Source organism: Leucopleurus acutus, assembly GCF_964270905.1.
Source record: "Leucopleurus acutus genome assembly, chromosome: 15".
NCBI lineage: Eukaryota > Metazoa > Chordata > Mammalia > Artiodactyla > Delphinidae > Leucopleurus > Leucopleurus acutus.
In genome coordinates this window covers 6,622,527-6,644,261 of record NC_139157.1, presented here as the reverse complement: position 1 = coordinate 6,644,261, position 21,735 = coordinate 6,622,527, and the positions used below count along the sequence as shown (strand labels likewise).

General features: G+C 37.8%; 1 protein-coding gene across 2 annotated transcripts in view; it reads right to left on the bottom strand.

The window, feature by feature from the left end:
* Positions 1–21,735, bottom strand: part of PRKN (parkin RBR E3 ubiquitin protein ligase) — a gene marked incomplete at its 3' end in the record, with an annotated part of 1,244,701 nt that overhangs the window by 586,411 nt on the left and 636,555 nt on the right. For both annotated transcript variants that reach the window (XM_082855877.1, XM_082855878.1), the window contains exon 5: positions 3,318–3,401. In XM_082855877.1, the coding sequence (XP_082712003.1) occupies positions 3,318–3,401 (84 nt within the window). The remainder of the gene's footprint in view (positions 1–3,317; positions 3,402–21,735) is intronic.

Genomic DNA, 21,735 nt, shown 5'->3' with positions numbered 1-21,735 from the left:
AGAAACTTTATTTATCTTTACATATATTTCCATTAATCAAATATTATCATACTGATTGTTACATTTTGTTTAGGTTTCTCTACATTGTTTCCAATCATTCCTTCTCGCATTTCAGGCTTTCCTTCTGGGATCATTTTCTTTCTTTCTGAAATAATTTAACTTAAAAATATTTGAAAGGTTTAGATGGAAGTTAATTCCCTGAGTTTCTGTTTACCTGAAAATATCTTTTTGGTTGTTGATCTTGTCTTTTAAAAGTTTTTCTTAAATACAATTTTAGTTTAGCATTTATTTTCTTTCAATATTTTGAAGGTATTGTTCCTGTGTCGTCTGCCTTCTGATGTTGCTGTTGGTTTAATAACTATCGATTGTTTCTCCTGTGTAGTAACCAGTCTTCTTCATTCTGATGCTTTTAGAATCTTTCTGTTCTGCAATTTCAGTGATCGATTTAGGTGGGGCTTTCATTTTATTCCTACTCCTTGGGATTCTTTTTTTCTTTTTTTTTTTTGTGGTACGCGGGCCTCTCATGGTCGTGGCCTCTCCCGTTGCGGAGCACAGGCTCCGGACGCGCAGGCTCAGCGGCCACGGCTCACGGGCCCAGCTGCTCTGCGGCATGTGGGATCCTCCTGGACCGGGGTACGAACCCGTGTCCCCTGCATCAGCAGGCGGACTCTCAACCACTGCGCCACCAGGGAAGCCCTCCTTGGGATTCTTGAGTCTTAAAAATTGTGGAAAGCTCTGCTTCATTATCTTTTAAAATATTACCTTTCCACTATTCTCTCTATTATTTTCTTCTGGAAATCTAATTTTACCCACCATATTGTTTAACTTCTCTTTTATATTTTAAATCTGTTATATTTTCTGCCTGCATTTTGAGTAATTTTATCAGGGCAAATTTCAGATCTAAGTTAGAATTGCTCTTTCACCTACTTACCTGCTGTTTAGCCCATCTAGTCAATTTCGTGTCAATTATAGTTTTTAATTCTAGAATTTCTCGTGTTATTGTGTGCATGTATGTACATGTGGGCGTGCATGTTTGTGTGTGTGTATTTAATCTTTTAATCTGACTGGATATTTCTGATAGTCTTTTGTTTTTTAATCATATGTGCGCTTTCATTTTTTAAACACATTAGGCATACTTATAGTCTTTCCCAGGCAACTTTAATCTCTGTGTTCTTTCCAGGTTTGAACTCTGCTCGCTCTCATTCAGGATGGCATGCTTCCATCTGTGATTTTTCTGACTGTTAGGTCATGCTCTGTGAAACTTTATCTGAGGGAATTATTTTAGGACTCATTTGAGAGCACAGGTCTCCTTGGGAGGATGGGGTTAGTCTCAGCCCAGTTCCTGGCACTGCCAACTCATGGCCACCCTAAACAACATTCTAGACTCAGGACTTTATATAAGTGCACACAGAAAGAGTAAAATTTAGCCCCAAACTCAGGTAAATATGGGTCTGTGCTTACAAATTCTTAGGAGCAACATTTCTACCTAGAGTGAAAACAAAATAGGCAACTATCCCCAGCACCTTCCTCTCTCCACTTGATCCCAGGAGGAAATCATGTTTTCCAGGAGGTTCTTCATGTAGAATTCTATGGTTTCACTTTCCACCTTGACGAGGCCCTAAACTCACCAGCAGTCTCCAGCGTTTGCCTGGTCTGAGGCTGTAGCCCCCCGTGGTGAGTGGCTTTAGCTTACACAGTTTCCTTTCTGGAGTCTAGCCTTCTCTTACTTTTGGGCATATGACCTTTTCCTTACTATGTTGTCAGCTCAGCTGTTCTTTAAAAATATGTGTTTGGAATTCAATTCACTACTTTTATATAGTGTGCACTGCAAGGATTTTTTAGGGTGTCAGTTCACCATGCTGTCCGAAATAAAGCTTCAGTATAAACTGATTTAGACGAAGCTCTGTATACTGATAAATAGGCGAGGTGAATATTCAACAAGCAAAGGTCGTGATTCTCAGCCCTAGCAACACAGTAGCCCTGTGACCAATTTGAAGCTAAATCCTTAAAGATGCAAGATTGTCTATCCTGCTACGCTGAATCCTCCCAATTAATATGAAGGTACACAGAGGCAGTCAGACTGTCAATGACTGAAGTAGATTTTCAAAGGAGCTCACACTGCTGTAAAGATGATATGGAGATCATAATGTGACATGCACCAGAGGATTTAAATTATTATTAAATGTAATTATGTCTACATGGCATGTATACTATAATATATGCATACTACATCCACATATATACACGCAAATACAATTATACTTAAGAAATCTGTCCTACAAAGTATGTATACTTTAATTTCATCCCAATAGCAAACTTGTAAGACTGTATTGTGCCTCGATATCGGTGAGTGACGCACAACTCATTATTTTTCTTCAGGATTTGCATTAATAAAGAGCTGTTCAGTGTCCCTAGCCCCATTTGATGGAGAGTGATCATCACTGCTGCTCACTGCTGTCTCTGTAGCCTTGCAATCATCCAGCAGATTGGAGAGAGAAGACACATCTAATGATCCTAGCTCAAACACTCTACCTGTTGCTGTTGACAGACTTTGTTCCTTAGAGAAGATATTAACTGTCAGCTGGCTGTGACAGTTTGTGAACTAACTTGACATTTGTGTTGGTGCCGTAAGAGTATTTACAGCTCAGAAAATATATATAATCAGATTATGATGGACCCAAGGATTTGCAAAGTAAAAAGTATAATACACAAGTTATAAACATGACCATAATGATAAAATTATTTAAAAAAATAACTTCAGTGCTTAGGCTCTCGTTCCAGAAATACCTTCTCTATATGAAACACATGGTGTATGTTTGCAAAGACAAAATGGATTGCAGAGAACAGAGGATGGGGATTCCATTTACAGCTGGTCATTCATTCTAAATTTTCTAACAGCCCACTCTGTCAGAAAACTGCTAAGAAATGTAGAAAGAGCAATTTTGAATGATATGGAACGTAAATGTAAAATATCACAGCATTAGGAAAAAGATGAACATTATAGCTTTGTTATTTTCTTTTGTCAGACTCTGAACAGGATCTTCTTTATATTCCATGAACATCACCTTGTGAGGAATTTAAATTGTCATGTTTCAACATAATCACCCAAAGTGGTTAAGTCTCTAGGAAAGTGACACTGGAAGGCAATGATACAGGCAGAATTTTTCGTGAATATTATGAACACTTTTGAATCTTATAACACTTTTTGTAAATATAAAAGTGGATGGGAAGAATCAATTAGTGTTTTGTCTCTAATCTCATTTCCTAGTAAACACTGGAGATGCCATAATGAAAGAACAGATTTGACCAGTACTTACTGCTCTAGTCCCAGGGCAGTTTGGAGACTGGCATTCACCACTCATCTGGTTTGGGATTAAGACATCTTCCCAGCGAGAAGGACCCTTTGAGAAAAAAAACAGCATATACTTGGTGCACAAATTGTAATTCAAATGTATTCCCTAATACATTTTCTAAAATCTATTTATGCTATAAAACGATAATGAAAGTAATATGTAATGCAAAGATTTTCAAAGTAAGATACATAGACCCTGGGGGTTCTCAGGACCCTTCTGGGGGATCTGGTAAGTCAAAACCATTTTCATCAATGTACTAAGATGATATTTGGCATATTGCTCCAAACCTGTATCACATGTACATGTAGTAGTTTCCCCATTGCAGTTATATTTAATTGTTTAAAAATATAAATAATTTTCTCAAGTTCATTGCAATTTCAGTTGATAACTTTTAAATGAAAACACACATGCAAGTCTCACTCAAAAGGACTATCTGGGGCAGCAGTGCAGCACGGGGAGGCACACCTGGAGGACCGCTGGGCGCAGTCGGCAGGCTGAGCAGAGGCACCTGTATCTCCTCTCCCTCCTGAGGCCCCGTGAGAATTACAGTTAATAACTAGCAACATGTAAAGCCATAATACTAACAAAAGCAGAAGGCAGAAATTTGGTTGAGAAGAGAGTTCCACACTTTTCTGGAAATCTGCAGTAGGCTGTAGCAGAGTAGGGGGCCTCTGTGCCGTGCAGGCCCACAAGGAGCCCAAAGGCTCGAGAAAAAGGAGGCGGGAGAGAAAGCAGAGTGAGACCTGGAGCAGCAAACAGGGAGAAAGTTACAATTTAATAAGCAGAAGATCCAAAAAATCTTCTAGATAGAAAGGTCAGATCCCCAGCTTAGAAACACAGAATGCAATGAAACTTTCTGTGCATATCACAGATATGAATTTTTCATGCGTTAATTTTTCAGGGCCCAAAAAGCAACAAAAACATTTATGTAACAATTCCTTTAATTGTCACATAAGTACTACTTTATCTGACAAACCCTTGTGTTGTACAAGGAAATTACAGAAAATTCATTCACAATTTTCTTCTTGATCTCAGACCATAACAAAACATACAGGTAATAAAACTGAATAGAACTCCGTTGGATATGAGAATTCAACATGATAAAATATATGTGCTAGTTTATCCATACTACTCAAACTATTAGTATTGAATGCTATTGCTATAACCATCCTGAAAATAGAAACAAATTTCCCAGTTAATTTCTGCCATTAGAAAGCAGTTTTAACTTTGCTCCTTTCTAGTTTTAGAAAATATAAAATGTTAATTGGTTATTCATTGCATACATTGCTTTAACAGTTGCATGGGTAAGGCATTTATAATTAACGGGCTTTATATAGGAGTAAGAAAGGTGTCAAGACCACAAGATTAACAAGGACTGCAAATCACATGGCAGCCCAAGGGAGCTATGGATTAGAATGCAACAAGGGAAGAATACAAAAAATAATGTATTTCATCTCTCAAAAGTATAGAATTGGAGAAAGACATCAGAAAAAAAAATGTCAGAACAGTGTGAAATACATGTCTTAATAAAGAATCGTGTGGCTGCTTTTTAGAAAACTTTCTCCTTCTTGTCCAGTAGTAGTTACAACCAAGAAAAATACATAAATTAGTTGAGCATCTATATCAGGAGTCAGCAAACAATGGCCTTGTTGGCCAAATCCAGCCTAGGGTTTGCCTTTGTACGGCCACAACCTAAGAATGGTTTTACATTTTTAAATGGTTGAAAAGCATAAAAAGAAGAGCCTTTTGTGGCACACGAAAAGTAAATGATATTCACATTTCCATGTCCACAATGAAATTTATTGCACACGGCCATGGTTGTTCATTTATGTATTGTCTATGCTGCTTCTGCACAGCAAGGGCAAAATTGAGCTGTGGCTCAATAAGCCTAAAATATTTACTATCTGGCCCTTTATGGAAAAAGCTTGCCAATCCTTGACAGTAAATAAAATGTTCCAGGTTCATATTGAAAATACTCAAAAATATTGTAGCAGCATTTTGGCTACCATATAATCTTATTCATTTGTACAAGCAGCTGCATTCTGGGTCTCAAGTGAAAAATTACTTCAATTAAAACCTTAGTACTGTTGACCTCTGAAATCTGAGAAGGCATTGATAGAATCCAGTGATTCAAGTAGTTTGAATCAGTAAGAGAGTGGAAAACTACAACATTGGGGATTTGTCTTGATTAATGCTACCACCAGCTGAAAATCGTGAAGCAGAATATTATTTAAATACATTTATATGACGCATGTAAATCAGAAGTTCAGAAAAATGACTCAGTGGCATAATAAACAGTGATAAAAATCTATGAAATATGAGTCTTAAAATAATATTTATTCTTAAGAATTCCAGAACAAATCCACAAGTCATTTTGGCTGTGTCTTGTCACATCCAATCAAGTGGAAAATTGAAGTACTTAACTAATTCTTATCCGAGTATCACTCTGACAAGCTTCAGACAGGCCGTTTAAGCAAAGGTGTGTTTTTTTCCTGAATTATCTAAATCAGTTCTATAATCTGTTCTTCATAGGTGGGCATACACACTGCTCCCTAAACGAATTATGCGTTATGTTTTACAAAATGCTTCTACAAAGTATTGGCACTTACAGGTTTTGAAAAGGGTAATTTTAATAGTATTTTTACTACACTTTTACCAATTATCTCAGGTTATCATCAACTGTGTTGCATTTAAAATAGCCTCTTGGGGCTTTCCTGGTGGCACGGTGGTTGAGAGTCCGCCTGCCGATGCAGGGGACATGGGTTCGTGCCCCGGTCCGGGAGGATCCCACGTGCTGCAGAGCGGCTGGGCCCATGGGCCATGGCTGCCGGGCCTGCGCGTCCGGAGCCTGTGCTCTGCAGCGGGAGAGGGCACAGCAGTGAGAGGCCCGCGTACCGCAAAAAAAAAAAAGCCTCTTGAATGATTCCACAAACATCTAAGTCGAATAATTAAATTTAAGGGACTAAAATTATTTTGAAAATTATACTACTGACATAATACAAGGACAGCAAAACTGTCTTTAAGACAGCTACACTCAGAGGCTTCCATCCACCCTCCTAACTTTTCCTCTCCGTCTGCAATAAAATTATACAGAAAAGGAGAGTCAAAGTTCACCAACCTGTTGAATCCCAATTCCACCAATTATTAGCTATATGCTCTTGAGCAAGTTTCATGTTGCCTTTCTAAACTTAGCGTTCCTCATTTGAAAAGTGAGGGATTAAATAGCTCCTTCACAGGGATTTCATGAAGATTAAGTGAAATAACACCTGTAAGACTGCACAGTGCCTGGCACATGTTGACTTATTTAAAAATGGCAACTGTTGAAAGCAGGATTTCTTATTTCTCAAAATAGAACTCCCCAAGTACGATTATGTTTAATTTTGTAGATAGATAAGCAATAAGATGCCAGTTTCAAGGGACCAGACTTAACCCAGTGGGTTTTTCATTTCTTCCTTTTTCTCAGTTTCCAGATTACCCAACCCTTCCCCAGGGGTCATTCACTTTCCAGAGCATGCTGCTATAACTCTCTCAAAGCATGACTGATATTTCCATCAGTCATATAGTAACCTTGTTCTGCATCTCCCTCCATTTGATTTTAAGATCTGTGTGTCTAATAAAGCTAAGCATGGTGCTATGATTATAGCAGAGGCTCAATAACACAATCATTTAATAGTAAGCAGGGAAAATAATAGGGAAAAGTCCTTTGAATCAATACATATCTACCAACCAAACAATACATATCTACTAAACAGCTCTTAAACTCTGTATTCTTAGAGTTTGCAAAAGAGAGAAGAATCCTTTTTCTTATAGGTTTTATGGACTAGCCACAAAGACTGAGGTTGTAAATTAACTGAGCACATCCATTCAAATGAATAAAATTAAAAAGGAATATTCATACCAAATATCGGTCAGATATAAAACAAATGAATACACATATACTGCTGGTACAAATATAAAACGACACAGTCAGTCTGGAAATCTATTAGGCATTTAAAAAAAATTAAACACACAACTAACACATGGCTTGGCCATTCCACTCCTAGATAATTGACTAAGATAAATGAAAACGAGTCCACAAAAAGAATTGTATACAAATGCTCACAACAGTTTTATTCATAATAGCCACCAACTGGAGACCACCCAAAATATGAATGGATAAACAAAATGTGGTATATCCATCCAATGGAATACTACTCAATAATCAACAGTATTACGTTACTTATAAATGCAACACCGTGGATGATTCTCAAAATTATGTGAGGGAAGGAAGCCAAATATGAAATAGAATATATGCATGATTCTGATTATATAAAATGCAAACAAATCTATAGTGGCAAAAACAGATCACTGGTAGCTTTCGGGTGGGGGCAGACAGTGGAATGGGCTACATAAGAGCATGAAGAATCTTTTGGGGGTGTTATGGGCTGAGTTGTGTCCTCTAAAACTGCATATGTTAAAGTCTTAACCCTCTTCAGAATATGACTGTTTTGGAGATAGGGTTTTTGAAGAGGTAATTAAGTTAAAATGAGGTCATTATGGTGGACCCTAATTCAATGTGACTGGTGTCCTTAAAAGATGTCCTTAACAGATGGGATTGGGACATAGACATGCACAGAGAAAAGATCACATGAAGGCACTGAAGAAGACAACCATCTACAAGCCAAGGGAAGAGGTCTCAATAGACACCAACCTTGCTGACAATTTAGTCTCAGATTTCTAGCCTCCAGAATTGTGAGTGAATAAAATTCTGTGGCTTAAACAACCCAGTTGGTGGTACTTTATTATGGCACCTCTAGCAAACTAATATAGGGGTTATGGAAGTGTTCTCTATCTTGATTGTGATGGTGGTTTTGTGGGATTATATACTTGTCAGAACTCTTCAAATTGTACCCTTTAAATGGAGGCAGTCTATTTTACACAAACTATTTCTCAGTAAAGTGTATTGGGAAAAAACAAACTGAGAAGTTGCCAAGGAAATTCTCTGAGGGAAGGAGAATCTGTATCAAATGGTGCTTGAACAACTGAATTTCGATATCTAAATCCCTTCCTCACTCCATACAGTTTCTAGAAGAAAACAAATGAGAACATCTTTACAACCTTGAAAGAGACAGAATTTTTTTAATAAGGACACACAAAGCTCTAACCATAAATGAAGAAATTTATAAATTGAATTTCAATGAAAGTTTTTAAAAACTTCCACTCATCAAAAGACACTATTCAACATGAATATGCAAGCCACAGACTGGAGAAAATATTTATAATATGTATATTTGTGAAATAATTCATCTTTAGACTATATAAAGAACTATATATAGCACCATACAGACAAGCACCCCAATTCAAAATAAGCAAAAGACTTTATAAAAGGAGACATAAACATGGCCAATAATCATATAAAAAGATAGTTAACATCATTAATAATCAGGAAAATGCAAATTAAAATAACAAAATACAATTTTACTTGGTTTCGCATCTTAGCCAGTATGATGGCTAAAATTTTAAAAAAGGCTCATAATACTAAACTTCGGCAAAACAACTGATCTATGCTGATAGAAATCAGAAGCTGGTTGTCTTGACTGGAGGTATGGACGGGAAGGAGGCATGAGGACATTTTTTGGAAATGTTCTGTATTTTGATTGGGGTAGTAGTTACATGGGTGTGCATAACTGTCAAAGCTGATAGAACTGAACCCTTACATTCTGTGCACTTTATTGAGTGTAAATTGTTCCATAATTTAAAACAGGGAACTGCATCTTATTCCACTCCTTATTCAACAATTACTTACTGAGGCCCTGTCTCTCAGTAGTTCTGCAACTTTGGAAGTTCTCTTAACCACTCAGGGAACAGCTAGCCCAGGACAAATGGATTAATACCAGAACGGGTATTGCAAGGATTAAATATAAAAGTTAGGCCAGTTCCAGGCACCCAGTAGGTTCTCAACAAATGTTAACCATTTCTATATTCACCATTCAGCACCAAGACGTGATAAAGTGGGGGGGACAATTAGGGACCACAGCCAATATGGTTTAAAAAACAATCCATGTAATGAAACAATTAAAAAAAATTTTTTTAAAAAGCATCTTTACCTCTTCAGTAATTTCCCCTTATAGCCTTCGGACACAATAGTCTATAACTTTTATTATAGGATAATCCAAGCCACTGTCAATCAAAACAAAAGAATAACCAGTTCTGTGGCTTTGAACTGGTTACTAACATTCACCATCGAGTTACAGAATTCTTAAAGTGAAGAACCATGTCCTACTTCTATCTACGTGCTTTGATGTGGGTAGCAAAATGCTGTATGTAAACATGGTGAATACTCAGAAATACATTAATTGAATCAGGCTTTACCTTTCTCATCTGTAAAGCTATAAAACTGAAAGATCTGTGGTTTTCAAAGTTGTGTTTTCTTTTAAAGCAGAACTTTCCTCCAATGAATTGTGTATAGAATCCAAAGTATAAAAGAAATAAAGCAGGCTTATTCTGCTTGGAGAAGAAGGATGGGTCCTCAAAGCTCTTGTCACTGCTTTTTGCTGCCTGCTGGAGGCCTCCTACCGTTCCTTGCCACGTGGGCTTCCTAAACGTGGTTGCTTACTTCACAAGCCAGCAGAATATCTGCTTAGGTCCCTAAGATGCAGTCTTCTAAGATGTAATAAAGGGGAGTCTTATAGAACATGATCAGGGAAGTGGTAGATATCTCATATTCTCTTCGTCAGAAGGAAATCACCAGAACCACCAACATTCAAGAGGAAGGGATTTCACAAAAGCATGGACACCAGGAGGTGGGAGATCACTGGGGGTCACCTTCATATCTGTCCCTGACACACTTTTTTTTTTTTTTTTTTGCGGTACACGGCCCTCTCACTGCTGTGGCCTCTCCCGTTGCAGAGCACAGGCTCCGGACGCGCAGGCTCAGCGGCCATGGCTCACGGGCCCAGCCGCTCTGCGGCATGTGGGATCTTCCCAGACCGGGGCACGAACCCGTGTCCCCTGCATCGGCAGGCAGACTCTCAACCACTGTGCCACCAGGGAAGCCCAATTAACCCTTCTTTTGAAACTATTTTATATAGGACAGAAGGAAGCAGAAGAGGGAAGAAATGCTTAGGTGAATTCCAGTTAACCAGCAGGAAAATAATGATCACAATAAAAGTAACAGCACTGCCATCTTCTTGCATTAGTAAGGAACTGGGTTATTTACGTAGCACTTTCACATGCACAAACCAACCTTGATTCCCAGTGAAAATCTGTTAATGCTATCTATACTCTATAGAGCTTTGAAACCTAAGGTGATTATCTGTTCACGTGTTGGGGTGACCACAGAACTGTTTCCTAAGGATCCTGGCCCCCTACACAAGTACTTAACTCTCATATTTAGCATGCCTTAAGAGTACTGCATTTTTGTGAACGAGTATCCATTTTTTACAAAATTTGTTAATCACAAAAATATGAATCTTTCCTTATTTTGTAACATGAAATATCTGAAGTTGTTGCCTGTTGGAAAATCTTGCCCACATTTTAATAAAAGCTTGATCACTAGGCTGGGTAGGGCTTGGTGAGCCAGTTCCATTCTGCTCCATACGTGGTCATTTGGATGGCTCAACTAGGGACCGAAGCGTTCACCTCCAGAATGGCTCAGTTGCATGGCTGACCAGCGGTGCTGGGCTCCTGCCCTCGGTTCTTCTCAATCAGAGTCTTTCCAGGGGTTGCTTGCACCTGTAGGTGTTTCCCAAGAGCAGTAGCAATGTCATCTCGACCATATTCTTTCGGTCAAGGACTCACAGAGCCCTCTTCACTGGAAGACACTATTGTGCAACACTTTGTCAAATGTTAGTTTGGCATTTCACTGAATGAGATTCTAATCTGCAGTTTCTTATCACTACCAATAAAGAACTGTCCCGTGCTGTTTCACTTGGTCTTCTTTCACTTTACCTTCAGCTTTTTGTCCTGGTTTCTGACTATATAGGCCTACTTAGATTTCCTTTCCTTTTTTAAATTTTTTGCCATGCCACACAGCATGAGGGATCTTAGTTCCCCAACCAGGGATCGAACCCGTGCCCCCTGCAGTGGAAGTGTGTAGTCTTAACCACTGGACCACTGGGGAAGTCCCTAGATTTCCTTGCATTTTTATTCAAAATACCTAGTGATATATTTTCTAATAAAAGCCTTTAAATATTATGAAGCAGTAATGTGTCACATTGGATATGGTTTATGGAGACAAAAATAACAAACTAGCACTAATTTGGCATATTCTCTGATAGTCCATTAGGCCCCCTCTTGTGTTTTCATCTGGGCATAAGCAGAAGCAGAAAGTATCTGCACTCACACGTAAACTTATCAATGGCTTCCAATTATTTAATATAATTTCTCTGATCTCAGAAAAGCACTGTTCAGCTACTTGAGAATTTGAAACCACTACCATGTGCCATCCTCTATGCCTTGAAACACATTCATTTGATGCAAATTTTAAGTCACTGAGGTCATTAATTCACTCAACAAATTACACATGCAGTATGTGACAGGTATTTTCCTAGACTGGCGATAAATCATTGAACAAGACTTTTCCAATTAGGAGGATAAAAGTGACTGAAGAACTAATTATTACATGGATTTTTTGAGGGTACACAGGAGGGACCCCTGACCAAGATTTTTGAAAGACTATTGTTTAGGATGAGATCTGAGGAATGATTAGGAATCAGACAGGAAAAGCGAAATTCCACAAGAGAAAGAATTCTGCGCAGGGAAAGCAGGACTAGGTACCAACTCCTAGACTGGTTTTGCAATATACATATACTCTCAACAAGACAGTATCAATAATTAATAAATAGATATTTACTTCTGTGCCTCCTAAATATCTTAATCTACACTACTATTACTTGATATCAAGATTCCATTAAAATATACATTTAAATGTAATAGTATGCCAGGCACTGATTTCAAAGCAATGGGTATGCCAACATGATAAACAGTATCTTTGTACTTTTGATTGAGATTGACTGGATTTCACATCCAATAGACATTAGCAGACATGCAACAATAAGGAAGTTAATTAATCAGAACATCAGTTTCTTATGTGTAATGTGGAAACAACAATTGTACCTACATCATAGGATTGATGGTTAAATGAGATAAAGTACTTATACACATAGTTAATATTCAATAAATATTAGCAGGTACTGCTCAATAACTCCAGTATGAGAAAAATGTGATCATGGAAAGAGCACCCCAATAGGCAAAGATTCAAAAGATCTATGTTCTAAATGTAGTTTCACAAGAGTTTAGGCTAATCACTTTAAACATCTTTATGCCTCACTTTCTTATCTGTAAATTGTGAGTAATAAGAGCTCAGAGTCAAACAGGATAATGCATGAGTTAATTAATGTGAAAATCCTTTATAATTATACCAGGGCATTCAGATATTAGTAAGGGGACAACTGGGGCTGTGTGTATTCGTAGACAATCTAAATACCTCACTTATTACTGCTCCAAACATAACTCCATTTCTGAGTTGAAGAGATGCTTCATACGTAATGATGCAGCTGCTGCTGGGATCAGCAATTAACCAGAGCAAGTGTCTATGCTTGTATTGATTACCCAATGCTGCCGAATTAACTCAACAGCTGTTTAAAAAGAATATCTCAGCTGGTCTTGGAGATTTTCCCCAAGAACTGGGGTATCTCTATAGCTTATAAAACATAATTTGGCATGATTTGGTATAAAACAAATGTCCTTCCATTACTAAAATGTGTTTCATATCATAAAAGCAAGCATTTCATACCCTAATACTCAATAACATACTTTTTCCCTCCAAGGAAATTATTACAAGAAAGAAACATCACATCTCTAAAAATACCTACAACGTTGTAAGTGAAACAACTCTTGGTCCACTGCACTACAGCTCCGCTGAGTTTTGACAGAGTCAATCACTGTCATTATTTATTGAGAGTCCTTTCGTGTAGGGTGCCATTATGCTAAATGCAGTTAAGTGTCAAACAATGTGGTTATTCCTTCACAATTTCCAGTTACCAAACTATTCCTAAACGACGAGATGCTTTCAATTATATTACTAAGTGTTGACAGCTTTGCTGTAGGCACATCACAGTGATAGTGGGATTTAAACAGCAGTGATTTTTTTGGTCCTATTTCATAGAACTGAAACAATAGAGACAAATAAAGACTTAAAGATACAGTGATTCACTTTTATGCACTCTTAACAGATTTAATTTAGGAGAAGCATATGATTATCTTCATCTGTTCAAACTCTCTTTACTAAGAATAATCTTGCTACTGCATGGAGAGAAATTTGCTGCAGCTCAGATTAGAGGCAGTTTCAGGCAGCATAATATGCTTCTAACTGTTGAGATGGTAGCTCTCATTTCAATTCAAGGCATGTAAATCGATTTAAATAACAACATTTATTATCACGTAAAGCTTCCTAGTTATCTCAGCTGGCTTTACATCTTGATAATTATGACTGGAAATGGACTATGCTTATTAAATGTGATAAGAAGTTTATTAGATTTCTAGTGAATGCCCAGATACCATCATCATCATATAAACATTATTATTTAGTTCTCAAAAATAAAGCTTGGTGAATAACACATCACATTTTGGTGTGTAGTATACTACTCTGAATCCCCAACTGATGCTGAACTCAATCAGCCACCTTTTTTCAAAAAAAGGAAAGGAAGAAATAATATAGGACATGTTTACATGATTAACAGATCACAATTTAATTAATTTTTCAGTTGCTTCAATGTAATGAATTGCCCATGAAGATGTAGCAATATGGGGTTACTGTATTGGCCAGTCCACAAAAGTTATACATTTTGCACTAATGGAAGTAATGCATGCTTCGAGGACTTAAGTAGGCAAGTGGCGTGATAAGAACTGGACAAAACTATGAAAAAAATCACTTCTTGAGGGTCCTAAAGGGCAATGAACTTGAATGGGCTTCCCTCAATTAAGCATTAGACACAATTGTAATGAGCAGGCTTCTAGCTGTGCTATAAATCTAATGGCACTACCATGTAATCCTATGACCAGGAATTTTCAGTGATGGCCAGCATATGGGCAGGGGACATTCCTGCCCTTTACTGACCTGGGGTTTTTTGAGTTGAAAAGAGTAAGAATTTCTTAATAAAAAATAAATTTTTAGAAAACCCCCAGACATCCCCAAAGCCAAAAATGACTCTTGGCGAAAAGAAAAGTCAGTTTGTCCTTGGACATGTATGTTGGCAAAGACCTTTTTTTTTAGCAAGGCCCAGTTTCATATGAACTGAAAACATGTGCTCTAGTACATAAATTTTAACTCTGGGCCTTTTCATGTCAAGATACTTCTACCTTTTCCTTTCTTTCTCTCTCCCTTTCTTCCTCCTCCCTCTGTTATAATCCAGGTTCCATCACCTCTAAAAATAACTGTAGCTTATTTATGGACTAATGAGACAGGAGTGAAAAAGTCTTAATTCTAGATTAAAACAAACTAAATTCGTAGTTATCTGAACTTTCTCAGGACTAACTCAAACTGGCCGAACTTCACACCAAAAGTTTTGTGAAGTTTCCCACCTCTTTCTGTAAGAATTCCGCCTCCATTATTATTTTGCAATTTCCTCCCCTTTGGCTCAATATTTAATAAAACCAACTTCTCTAAAAATCTTTTCTTTCTATGTCTATTTCTTTCATCAGGAAAAGTGTGAAAGATTGTTGCTGAAGGACAAATTAGATATTAGTTAAAAATCATTCTAATTCTTTTTTTTTTTTTTTTGCAGTACGCAGGCCTCTCACTGTTGTGGCCTTTCCCATTGTGCAGCACAGGCTCCGGATGCGCAGGCTTAGCGGCCATGGCTCACGGGCCTAGCCGCTCCACGGCATGTGGGATCTTCCCAAATCGGGGCACGAACCCCTGTCCCCTGCATCGGCAGGCGGACTCTCAACCACTGCGGCGCCAGGGAAGTCCCAAATCATTCTAATTCTTAATTTTTTTTTTTTAAACATCTTTATGGGAGTATAATTGCTTTACAATGGTGTGTTAGTTTCTGCTTTATAACAAAGTGAATCAGTTATACATATACATATGTTCCCATATCTCTTCCCTCTTGCGTCGCCCCCCCTCCCCCCTCCCTATCCCACCCCTCTAGGTGGTCACAAAGCACCGAGCTGATCTCCCTGTGCTAGGCGGCTGCCTCCCACTAGCTATCTATTTTACGTTTGGTAGTGTATATATGTCCATGCCACTTTCTCACTTTGTCACAGCTTACCCTTCCCCCTCCCCATATCCTCAAGTCCATTCTCTAGTAGGTCTGTCTTTATTCCCGTCTTACCCCTAGGTTCTTCATGAACAATTTCTTTTTTTTTTTTTTTAAGTTTCCGTATATATGTGTTAGCATTCGGTATTTGTTTTTCTCTTTCTGACTTATTTCACTTTGTATGACAGACTCTAGGTCCATGACCTCACTACAAATAACTCAGTTTCGTTTCTTTTTATGGCTGAGTGATATTCCATTGTATATATGTGCCACATCTTCTTTATCCATTCACCTATTGATGGACACTTAGGTTGCTTCTATGTCCTGGTTATTGTAAATAGAGCTGCAATGAACATATTGGTACATGACTCTTTTTGAATTATGGTTTTCTCAGGGTATATACCAAGTAGTGGGATTGCTGGGTCGTATGGTAGTTCTATTTTTAGTTTTTTAAGGAACCTCCATACTGTTCTCCATACTGGCTGTATCAATTTACATTCCCAACAACAGTCAAGAGGGTTCCCTTTCCTCCACACCCTCTCCAGCATTTATTGTTTCTAGATTTTTTGATGATGGCCATTCTGACTGGTGTGAGATGATATCTCATTGTAGTTTTGATTTGCATTTCTCTAATGATTAATGATGTTGAGCATTCTTTCATATGTTTGTTGGCCATCTGTATATCTTCTTTGGAGAAATGTCTATTTAGGTCTTCTGCCCATTTTTGGATTTTTTTTTTTTGTTTTTTTGATATTGAGCAACATGAGCTGCTTGTAAATTTTGGAGATTAATCCTTTGTCAGTTGCTTCATTTGCAAATATTTTCTCCCATTCTGATGGCTGTATTTTCGTCTTGTTTATGGTTTTCTTTGCTGTGCAAAAGCTTTTAAGTTTCATTAGGTTCATTTGTTTATTTTTGTTTTTATTTCCATTTCTCTACGAGGTGGGTCAAAAAGGATCTTGCTGTGATTTATGTCATAGAGTGTTCTGCATATGTTTTCCTCTAAGAGTTTGATAGTGTCTGGTCTGACATTTAGGTCTTTAATCCATTTTGAGTTTATTTTTGTGTATGGTGTTAGGGAGTGTGCTAACTTCATTCTTTTACATGTAGCTGCTAAGTTTTCCCAGAACCCTCTATTGAAAAGGCTGTCTTTTCTCCTTGTATATTCTTGCCTCCTTTTTCAAAGATAAGGTGACCATATGTGCGTGGGTTTATCTCTGGGCTTTCTATCGTGTTCCATTGATCTATATTTCTGTTTTTGTGCCAGTACCATACTGTCTTCATTACTGTAGCTTGGTAGTATACTCTGAAGTCAGGGAACCTGATTCCTCCAGCTCCGTTTATCTTTCTCAAGATTGCTTTGGCTACTCGGGGTCTTTTGTGTTTCCATACAAATTGTGAAACTTTTTGTTCTAATTCTGTGAAAAATGCCATTCATAATTCGATAGGGATTGCACTGAATCTGTAGATTGCTTCGGGTAGTATAGTCATTTTCACAATGTTGATTCTTCCAATCCAAGAACATGGTATATCTCTCCACCTATTTGTATTGTCTTTAATTTCCTTCATCAGTGCCTTATAATCTTCTGCATACAGGTCTTTTGTCTCCTTAGGTAGGTTTATTCCTAGAAATTTTTTTTTTTTTGGAGGGGTACGCAGGCCTCTCGCTGCTGCAGCCTCTCCCACTGCAGAGCACAGGCTCCGGACGCGCAGGCTCAGCAGGCATGGCTCACGGGCCCAGCTGCTCTGCGGCATGTGGGATCCTCCTGGACCAGGGCACAAACCCGCATCCCCTACATCGGCAGGCGGACTCTCAACCACTGTGCCACCAGGGAAGCCCCTATTCCTAGATATTTTATTCTTTCTTTTGCAATGGTAAATGGGAGTGTTTTCTTAATTTCACTTTCAGATTTTTTGTCATTAGTGTATAGGAATGCAAGAGATTTTTGTGCATTAATTTTGTATCCTGCTACTTTACCAAATCATTGATTAGCTCTAGTAGTTTTCTGGTAGCATCTTTAGGATTCTCTATGTATAGTATCATGTCATCTGCAAACACTGACAACTTTACTTCTTCTTTTCCAATTTGGATTCCTTTTATTTCTTTTTCTTCTCTAATTGCTGTGGCTAAAACTTCCAAAACTATGTCAAATAATAGTGGTGAGAGTGGGCAACCTTGTCTTGTTCCTGATTTTAGTGGAAATGGTTTCAGTTTTTCACCATTGAGGACGATGTTGGCTGTGGGTTTGTCATATATGACCCTTATTATGTTGAGGAAAGTTCTTCTATGCCTACTTTCTGGAGGGTTTTATCATAAATGGGTGTTGAATTTTGTCAAAAGCTTTCTCTGCATCTATGGAGATGATTATATGGTTTTTCTCCTTCAGTTTCTTAATATAGTATTTCACATTGATTGATTTGTGTATATTGAAGAATCCTTGCATTTCTGGGATAAATCCCACTTGATCATGCTGTATGATCCTTTTAATGTGCTGTTGGATTCTCTTTGCTAGCATATGGTTGACGATTTTTGCATCTATGTTCATTAGTGATATTGGCCTATAGTTTTCTTTCTTTGTGATATCTTTGACTGGTTTTGGTATCAGGGTGATGGTGGCCTTGTAGAATGAGTTTGGGAGTGTTCCTCCCTCTGCTATATTTTGGAAGAATTTGAGAACGATAGGTGTTAACTCTTCACTAAATGTTTGATAGAATTCACCTGTGAAGCCATCTGGTCCTGGGCTTCTGTTTGTTGGAAGATTTTTAATCACAGTTTCAATTTCAGTACTTGTGTTTGGTCTGTTCATATTTTCTATTTCTTCCTGGTTCAGTCTCGGAAGGTTGTGCATTTCTAAGAATTTGTCCATTTCTTCCAGGTTGTCCATTTTATTGGCATAGAGTTGCTTGTAGTAACCTCTCAGGATCCTTTGTATTTCTGCAGTGTCAGTTGTTACTTCTCCTTTTTCATTTCTAATTCTATTGATTTGAGTCTTCTCCCTTTTTTTCTTCATGAGTCTGGCTAATGGTTTACCAATTTTGTTTACCTTCTCAAAGAACCAGGTTTTAGCTTTATTGATCTGTGCTATTATTTCCTTCAGTACTTTTTCATTTATTTCTGATCTGATCATTATGATTTCTTTCCTTCTGCTAACTTTGGGCTTTTTTTGTTCTTCTTTCTCTAATTGCTTTAGGTGTAAGGTTAGGTTGTTTATTTGAGATGTTTCTGTTTTCTTAAGGTCGGATTTTATTGCTATACACTTCCCTCTTAGAACTGCTTTTGCTGCATCCCATAGGTTTTGGGTCATCGTGTTTTCACTGTCATTTGTTTCTAGGTATTTTTTGATTTCCTCTTTGATTTCTTCAGTGATCTCTTGGTTATTTAGTAGTGTATTGTTTAGCCTCCATGTGTTGGTATTTTTTACAGATTTTTTTCCTGTAATTGATATCTAGTCTCATAGCACTGTGGTCAGAAAAGATACTTGATATTTCAATTTTTAAAAATTTACCAGGCTTGATTTGTGACCCAAGATATGATCTATCCTGGAGAATGTTCCATGAGCAATTGAGAAGAATGTGTAGTCTGTTGTTTTTGGATGGAGTGTCCTATAAATATCACTTAAGTCCAACTTGTTTAATGTATCAGTTTAAGCTTGTGTTTCCTTATTTATTTTCATTTTGGATGATCTGTCCATTGGTGAAAGTGGGGTGTTAAAGTCCCCGATTGTGTTACTGTTGACTTCCCCTTTTATGGCTGTTAGTATTTGCCTTATGTATTGAGGTGCTCCTATGTTGGGTGCATATATATTTACAATTGTTATATCTTCTTCTTGGATTGATCCCTGATCATTATGTAGTGTCCTTTTTTGTCTCTTGTAATAGTCATTGTTTTAAAGTCTATTTTGTCTGATATGAGAATTGCTACTTCAGCTTTCTTTTGATTTCCATTTGCATGGAATATGTTTTTCATCCCCTCACTTTCAGTCTGTATGTGTCCCTAGGTCTGAAGTGGGTCTCTTGTAGACATCATATATATGGGTCTTGTTTTTGTATCCATTCAGTCAGTCTAGGTCTTTTGGTTGAAGCATTTAATCCATTTACATTTAAGGTAATTATTGATATGTATGTTCCTATTACCGTTTTCTGAATTGTTTTGGGTTTGTTATTGTAGGTCTTTTCCTTCTCTTGTGTTTCCTGCCTATAGAAGTTCCTTTAGCATTTGTTGTAAAGCTGGTTTGGTGGTGCTGAATTCTTTTAGCTTTTGTTTGTCTGTAAAGGTTTTAATTTCTCTGTCAAATCTGAATGAGATCCTTGATGGGTAGAGTAATCTTGTTTGTAGGGTTTTCTCATACATCACTTTAAATATGTCCTGCCACTCCCTTCTGGCTTGCAGAGTTTCTGCTGAAAGATCAGTGTTAACGTTATGGGGATTCCCGTGTGTTTTATTTGTTGTTTTTCCCTTGCTTCTTTTAATATTTTCTATTTGTATTTAATTTTTGATAGTTTGATTAACATGTGTCTTGGCGTGTTTCTCCTTGGGTTTATCCTGTATGGGACTCTCTGTGCTTCCTGGACTTGATTAACTATTTTCTTTCTCATACTAGGGAAGTTTTCAACTACAATCTCTTCAAATATTTTCTCAGTCTGTTTCTTTTTCTCTTCTTCTTCTGGGACCCCTATAATTCAAATGTTGGTGCATTTAATGTTGTCCCAGAGGTCTCTGAGAGTGTCCTTAATTCTTTTCATTCTTTGTTCTTTATTCTGCTCTGCAGTAGTTATTTCCAGTATTTTATCTTCCAGGTCACTTATCTGTTCTTCCATCTCAGTTATTCTGCTAGTGGTCCCTTCTAGAGAATTTTTTATTTCATTTATTTTGTTCTTCATCATTGTTTGTTTGTTCTTTAGTTCTTCTAGGTCCTTGTTAAACGTTTCTTGTATTTTCTCCATTCTATTTCCAAGATTTTGGATCATCTTTACTATCATTATTCTGAATTCTTTTTCAGGTAGACTGCCTATTTCCTCTTCATTTGTTAGGTCTGGTGCGTTTCTGCCTTGCTCCTTCATCTGCTGCTGTGTTTCTCTGTGTTCTCATTTTGCTTAACTTAGTGTACTTGGGGTCTCCTTTTCACAGACTGCAGGTTCGTAGTTCCTGTTGTTTTTGCTGTCTGTCCCCAGTGGCTAAGGTTGGTTCAGTGGGTTGTGTAGGCTTCCTGGTGGAGGGGACTAGTGCCCGTGTTCTGGTGGATGAAGCTGAATCTTGTCTTTCTGGTGGGCAGGTCCACGTCTGGTGGTGTGTTTTGGGGTGTCTGTGGCCTTATTATGATTTTAGGCAGCCTCTCTCCTTATGGATGGGGTTGTATTTCTGTCTTGCTAGTTGTTTGGCATAGGGTGTCTGGCACTGTAGCTTGCTGGTCGTTGAGTAGAGGTGGGTGTTGGTGTTGAGATGGAGATCTCTGGGCGATTTTCACCATTTGATATTATGTGGAGCTGGGAGGTCTCTTGTGGACCAGTGTCCTGAACTTGGCTCTCCCACCTCAGAGGCACAGTCCTGATGCCTGGTGGAGCACCAAGAGCCTGTCATCCACACAGGTCAGAATAAAAGGGAAACAAAAAATAAAGAAAGAAAGAAGAGGATAAAATAATATAAAGTAAAATAAAATAAAAATTTTAAAATAAAGACTAAAATATAATTATTAAAAAAAATTAAAGAAAGTAAAAAAAAAAAGAAAAAAGAAAGAAAGAAAGAAGAGAGAAAGCAAACCAAATATCAAATCCACCAATGATAACAAGTGCTAAAAACTATAATTAAAAAAAAGATAAAAACAAAATGGACAGACAGAACCCTAGGACAAATGGTAAAAGCAAAGCTATACAGACAAAACCACACACAGAAGCATACACATACACACTCACAAAAAGAGAAAAAGGGAAAGAAACATATGTATCGTTGCTTCCAACCTCCATTTCCTCAATTTGGGATGATTCATTGTCTATTGAGGTATTCTACACATGCAGGGTACATCAAGTTGACTGTGGAGATTTAATCTGCTGCTCCTGAGGCTGCTGGGAGAGATTTCCCTTTATCTTCTTTGTTCGCAAAGCTCCCGGGGTTCAGCTTTGGATCTGGCCCCGCCTCTGCGTGT